This window comes from Eurypyga helias, unplaced genomic scaffold, assembly GCF_000690775.1.
Source record: "Eurypyga helias isolate BGI_N326 unplaced genomic scaffold, ASM69077v1 scaffold21033, whole genome shotgun sequence".
Lineage (NCBI taxonomy): Eukaryota > Metazoa > Chordata > Aves > Eurypygiformes > Eurypygidae > Eurypyga > Eurypyga helias.
In genome coordinates, this window is record NW_010239557.1 from 40,877 (window position 1) to 47,920 (window position 7,044).

At 43.3% G+C, this 7,044-nt stretch overlaps 1 protein-coding gene across 1 annotated transcript in view; it reads left to right on the forward strand.

The window, feature by feature from the left end:
- KDM5B (lysine (K)-specific demethylase 5B) overlaps positions 1 to 6,781 on the forward strand; it is a gene marked incomplete at its 3' end in the record, with an annotated part of 37,630 nt that extends 30,849 nt beyond the window's left edge. Inside the window, exons 18-21 of the mRNA XM_010148198.1 lie at positions 222 to 336; positions 2,771 to 3,126; positions 4,294 to 4,432; positions 6,602 to 6,781. Of these exons, the coding sequence (XP_010146500.1) occupies positions 222 to 336; positions 2,771 to 3,126; positions 4,294 to 4,432; positions 6,602 to 6,781 (790 nt within the window). The remainder of the gene's footprint in view (positions 1 to 221; positions 337 to 2,770; positions 3,127 to 4,293; positions 4,433 to 6,601) is intronic.
- Between the last annotated feature and the right edge of the window lie 263 nt (positions 6,782 to 7,044).

Sequence of the window (7,044 nt, forward strand, 5' to 3'; positions counted from 1 at the left end):
AGAGTGTTTCCAACAATAGCTTATTCTGCTATAGCTAACTGAAGTTTTCCAGTGTGTGTAAGCCTTAGGGTGCCTGGATGCTTTTGAATATTCTATTATTGTGAGTAAAGTTTGACTTACAAGAAATCATAAGCAGATTTTTGAGAAGTTTAGATTCTTTTTTTTTTTTTTTTTTTTTTTTTTACTGGCATCCAACAAAGTGGAATTGTGTGTAATTGCAGGTACCGCTCCGGAGGAGGAAAGTGTCAAAATCAGCTGACTGTGAATGAGCTCCGGTTGTTTGTGAGGCAGCTGTATGCTCTGCCCTGTGTCCTCAGTCAGACACCGCTACTGAAGGTAATTTGGAAAATTCTAGGGGAAAGAATATGAGCATGTGTCAGTGGCATATTTGCATTAATCTCTATCTTTCTTTTTCCTCCAAGAATAAACACCTCTAAACTGGCAGGCCTGGGTAATTGGTGCATGGGTCACTTAAGAATGGAGCTCTCTGACCTGTTGGTGTTTGTTGTCAGTAGATTTTTATACTACGTAGAGGAATCAAAGTGTTAATGTTTATAAAGTAATGCAGAAGCAGCAGGATGACCTGGGTAACTACAGATCAAAAGTTTAGGGTCCGTTACCTGGTCTCCTTTGAAGAGTGAAGATGGGTTTATCGGGGACCATTCAAAGCTCCATAATGCTCTGAGTGACAGTTCTGCCATTCATACCGCTTTCCTTCTTTGTCAATCCAGATTCACCTTTCTCATAGTCTTGTAATCAGATACCTCTTGTGCTATCATCGCACGTTCCAGGGGGTGGCACAGATCATATAATCATAGAATGGCTTGGGTTGGAGGGACCTTTAAAGGTCACCTAGTCCACCCCCCCTGCCATGGGCAGGGACACCTTCCACTAGACCAGGTTGCTCAAAGCCTCATCCAGCCTGGCCTTGGACACTTCCAGGGATGGGGCATCCACAACATCTCTGGGCAACCTGTCCCCGTGCCTCACCACCCTCATTGTAAAAAAACTTCTTCCTAATATCTAGTCTAAACCTCCCCTCTTTTAACACCATTACCCTTGTCCTGTCACTACGGGCTCTAGCTAACCCTAGCTACCAGCCTGAGCTACCTAAACAGATGTTCTAGCAGGGTACCTGCTGCCAGCGGTGACTCAGTTCCCTGTGTCTCCCACAGCCATCAGCTAGTGCTGATTATCTGCTCACCAGATGATCAGCCTTCAGACAAGTTAAAAGTAATTCAAGATTTGCTTTCAGAATTTGCTGAAAAGTTGCGTGCCACACTTGCATACCAATAGAACAGTCTGGGCAGCTGCAATTCTTGTCTTAAAGGAGAATGGCTTTGCAGTGGCCAGCTCCTGAACCATCTCTTAAGTGTTCACACAAGGCTGAGAGACTAGACAGTATCCTCTAAGTGTTTCAATCAGAATAGACCAGTTCAACTCAGCTTTGTGACTATTGTTTTTGAAGCCTTATCAGGTCTGGAATGTGTGAATCATACTTATGTAATTCTGTTTACAGTTATTTGTTTATAGTATTATAAGCCTGTGAAGTTATCTAACTGTTTAAAAAGCAGAAGTTCAGAAATGCCAGGCATGCAAACAGTTCTTCTCCATCTGGCGTTCTTGAACAGGGAAATATCAAACACATATGTTCAGGGTATTCTTTTATATCCTTCTCAACAATACTAAATTATGTGTAGTCATGCAAATTAGGCTGTTAGTATAAATCACCAACAGTTACGGGAGATCTGTTCACAATTTAATATGTCTCTTAAAAGGCTTTATTCCGTTTCGGGTGAGATTGCCTACCCTGGCAAACAACCTCATTGGCAAAAGACCAAGATGTCAGCTGTGAAGGAAGAACTTGCTGCTGGAATAGCATTTCAGCCAGTACTGGAAGCATTGGGCAGGGTTGCTAGGTACAGAATAATTCCAGCCTTTGCAGTGAGCTTACTCTGGCTAAGTGCCCATTATCCTGGGTGACGTGCAAACAGCTACAGAGGTACCTTTTTAGAATCATAGAATCATGGAATCGCTTGGGTTGAAAGCGCCCTTAAAGATCATCTAGTTCCAAGCCTCATCCAACCTGGTCTTGGACACTTCCAGGCATGGGGCATCCAAAGCTTCTCTGGGCAACCTGTCCCAGTGCCTCCCCACCCTCTCCGGGAAGAACTTCTTCCTGATATCTAATCTAAACCTCCCCACTTTCAATTTTGAGGTAATTATCTGTTGAACATCTGGAGAGAGAAGGTGTTCCACTGCGTGAGAGAGTAAAATGCCTGTGGCTTACAGGGACTGTGTGGTCCAGCTCAGAAACCTTAACGGCGCAGCAGAAGTGAACCCAAGTAGCTTCATGGGCATCCCAGTATTCTTCAAAGCTGCCTTAGTCTTGCTGTTCTTCAGCTGCCTTAGTCATTCCAGAGCAAAGCCAGAAAACAGCATTGATGAAACAATTAAAATTTTCCTTTTCCCTTTCCTCTATTCTTCTGAGACCTCTTTTTGACACCCATCTCTGAGTTCAAAGGAGATTGGAGTGGGATTCCTTTCCTCAAGCTGGTAGACACATAATGTATGAGGAGATGCTGACATGAACACTGTGTGTTGGAGACACATGAAGTGTTCCAAATGTCATGGTAATTTACAGCGCACACTGCGTGTGTGGCAGTGTGGTCTCTGCCATGAAGCTTTACCCTTAATGTTTTAGCTTACGCATTTAAGAGATTTGGCAATGGGTTTTCTTCTGATTTATAGTTGCATTTGTGTGTTTCAGGATCTACTTGATCGTGTGGAAGCATTTCAACAGCAAAGCCAAAAACTCCTTTCTGAAGAAATGCCTAGTGCTGCAGAACTTCAGGAGCTGTTGGATGTCAGCTTTGACTTCGATGTTGATCTACCCCAACTGGCTGAACTGCGAATACGCCTGGAACAGGCACACTGGCTCGAGGATGTGCAACTGGCTTCCTCAGACCAAAACTCTCTCAGTCTAGATGATATGAGACGTCTTATAGACTCAGGTGTCGGACTCGCTCCCTACCCAGCGGTTGAGAAGGCAATGGCAAAGCTGCAGGAGCTGCTTACTGTGTCTGAACACTGGGATGACAAAGCCAGAAATCTGATAAAGGCCAGGTAGAAGCTAAATCTTGGTGTTCTTCTGTAGTTCCACAAGCTGTTTCAGGTGGAAATAGTTGGCTTTGCTTCTGAAGGGGGCTCTTTTGTTCATACAGTTCACAACACGAAGGCAAAATCTGTGCCATCCAGAAGGGGGAAGGATGGAGAGGGGGGATATTGGCTGAGCAATTTTAAATGCTGATGTTGCCTTGCAGCGTTTGTGGTGCTTCACTGTCATTGTGCAAGCTCTCCTTTTGTCACAAGGAGGGGTTTTAAGACACCTCTTCCTTCCTTTCTACCTTCTTCCCTCCCCCAGTGTCAGAGTAGAGCATGTCCAGATGGAGCTTAGATATATACCACCAGCTGGTGAAATTTTGTTACATGGACTATTTCTAACACTGAGGAGATTTTTCCAGATTGGTTGCTGCAGGGGAGAAGGAAATAAGACAAATACATCCTTCCTGAGAAAAATTTTCTTGTTCATTGTTTTGACCTTCAGATATATAAAGTAAAATGGGGGTGAGCACAGTCTAGTTAAAGTTTTAGCAAGGTGATGCAAACTTGTATGCAAAGTTTCTTCCTTCAGGATGCCTGATTTTTTTAAATTCTTTTGCTTTTTAAATTTTTGCCACAACCTCATAACTATGAAAGCATTTGAGGGTTTCTTACTCATTAGTACCATACTATTTTAAAATCATAACTTTGTAGAGCACAAAACTGGAATAAGCTTCGGTTTACCCTCCAAAATTGAGATACAGGTGAATTTGTACTTTTCTAAAACATCAGAATCAAACTGAGAAATACAGAAAAGCCACCTGCACTTCTTTAACTTTCTAGTGTGGAATCTCTTAGTTGGTACCATTTTGAGGATCAAGGAGGATCCAAGGGTCTATCATTCAAACGTTAATGAATGTTAAATATCCCTTAAGCCCAAATGTGCGAATACTGAAAAAATAGTCAACAGATTCCTCAACATTTCAGCATTTCTAGTAGGAGTAGCAAGCAAACTGCTGAAAGCAGTCAGGCACTGGACCTGCATTACTAATGCCTGGCTGTGCAGTAACATCTCTAGTAGTGGACATAATGTCAGTAGTTGGTGTAACCCTTTGGCTTTAATAAGCCAGAAGAGTAGATGAGCCCCAGCTGTATTGCAGTGCTTTATATTGAGGTGCTTTGTTTATGTAGGCCACGGCAGTCCCTGAGCAGCCTTGTAGCAGCAGTGAAAGAAATAGAGGAGATCCCAGCCTATCTCCCGAATGGCGCGGCCCTGAAGGACGCGGTGCAGAAGGCCAGAGACTGGCTGCAGGAAGTGGAAGCTCTGCAGGTACGTGAACTGTCCTGTTGGCTCTAGGCGAGTGCTGGTAACTGCTGTCAGGTTACCAGACCCACGCTTGGCACGCTTTTGTGTGCACTTGGTGCTTCGTAGAATCATAGAATTGTAGAATGGTTTGGGTGGGAAGGGGCCTTAAAGACCTTCAACCGTGTCACCTGCTCCACAGGATGTGTTACAGGAGTGCAATAAGATGATGATCATCTTTGATAGTATAGCTTATAGCTGCAGAAGGTCTGCTGGCTCTTGAGTAAACAAATCCCCTGGAGTATTTGTCACCAACACATCTTTTCACAGCCTTCGTTTGCTTGGCTAAACAAATAATCTTCCTCTAGCATCTTCTAGCAAACCCCCAGGATTGCCAGATCCAGGAATACTCCTGGTCAGACAAGTGTCCTGTCTTTGTATTTTCTTAAGTTGCGAATGCACCTTGCTGGCGCGTGCCTCCCAGCCTGCGCGGCAGGTAACGTCTCACCAGGACCCGATGGTACAAATGTAGTAATACTTACTGGTTGTGGAATCACCTCTTCAGAGGCCCCTTAGAATTCTTTTGTTGTTTCCACAGCTCTATCACTTAGTGATTGTTCAGACATCCTGGGATTGAGAGGTATTCCCTCGTTTGTTAACCACTAAGAATGGCCAAGATCAAGGCTGTTTGTTCAGTACCTGTATGGTCAGCCTTTGATTTCACAGACTGAAATAATTGTAATTTTGTAGTAGTTCTGTTGGAACTTTTCTTAACCTTTTAGAGAGTTTTTGTTTGTGGACCCAGTTTCCCTTCTTGTATTTTTGAAGTTTGTTGCTTCTTTTACAGTTCAGTGGCAGCTTAATTTATAGAATCACAGGATGGTTTGGGTTGGAAGGGACCTTAAAGCTCATCTAGTTCCAACCCCCCTGCCATGGGCAGGGACACCTTCCACTAGACCAGGTTGTTCCAAGCCTCATCCAGCCTGGCCTTAACCACTTTATCCCCTCTTTAGGCTTCCCCTCTTCTGTTAGCATGATTGCTCAGGCAGCCAGATCCCACACTTGGGCTAGTTCAAGCCCGGGTGAGTAATCGTAGCCTGGACCAACTCTTTGAAGTGGTTCATGGCTCAGCCTCACAAGTACTTGAGCCGGGGTCAGTGGGACTGCACAGATCAGGAAAGGGTGGGACTGGGACAGCCGAGTTCACACTTAGATTTTCACATTGCTAAATATCATCTTAAATTTTCATTTGTCCTCATGTTTTTTCCATAGAGTGAACTCTGGTCTGTCTTACTAGTATTTTCAAGCCTATCTGAACTAAATTTGGCGTTTAATAAAAATGTTTCTTGAGTCAAGAAGCTTTTATTTAAAAAAATAATTGTCCTGGGCTTTAAAATTTTGAAAGAACTAAGTTTGTGTAATACTAACTTTTGTTTGAGGGCAATCTTGAGTAATTGGCCTTGGCATTTGCTAATTTCTTGCTTTGGATTCTGAGATTCTGCGTACTGGATATGGAAAAAGGTCTGCATATGCCAAGAGTGTTTGCTTCAGTTCTGTGAAGATTTTAATAAATGCCTGCAGCCATTGTCACTTGCAGGAAGTTCTTGGTATCAGTGCTTTGAGGTTTGCTGCTAGAGATGTTGGGGTTGTTCTGAAATAGTTCTAGAGTCCCACATCACTGCCTCTTTTAGAAGTTACTTCTCAGTGCTGCTTTCCTGCTGGACCCCTTGGAGCTGGGTTGCCTTAAGCGTAGGCTGTTAAGTGAATGAACGGAGCTCGCATTCAAACAGCACGCTGGATTTGGGGGAGAGTTCCTTGCTCTTGGTGTGCTGGGAACTGGGTTAGACTTGCCTTCGGGGTCTATTGCAAAAGAATTTTGATTTTCTGCTGTGATTGCAGATTGTTAGGTTGGGAGTCTGCTTATGTTGTTGGCAGTCTCTTTTTCTTTCTTTTTTCAACTGTCATTTGGTAAGTGTATTCTTTTCTTTTTTTCCTCAAATGTGTGACTAGTTTTGACTCTGTACATAATGACCGGAGCACAAATGTTGGAATAACAGCTGTGGAAGTGACTCGGGTGTCTAAGCAGTAAATTCTATTTGCTAGCTCTACCTTCAGTCAGTCTAAGTGACTTGCTGTGATTCATGGGAGTGCTATGTCTTCCATAAGTCAAACATCTTTTAATTGACAATGTTTCAGGTTGGAGGACGTGTGCCTGTACTGGACACGCTAGTGGAACTTGTCACAAGAGGTCGATCTATTCCCGTGCATCTGGACTACCTGCCGAGGCTGGAGTCCTTGGTGTCAGAAGTTCAAGCATGGAAGGAGTGTGCAGCTAACACATTTCTGTCCGAGGACTCCCCTTACTCTCTTCTGGAGGTAAGAGCTCTCTGCTCTAGAGAAGAATACTGTTCAAAGCACATCTGGGTTACAACTAATGATATAGCAGTAAATATTAAGTATTTGCAGAATTGTCTTAGGATTCTGTTACTTATTTCAACCTAATTTTTATTAGATTGATCTGTGCTTTTAATGATAATTTTAAACTTTTTTAAATGCTTAAATACTTAAAATGCTTAAATGCTGTAGTGAACAGCGTGAAGTTGTGGAAAACAGGGAAGTCTGGTTGGCAGCCGGTCACA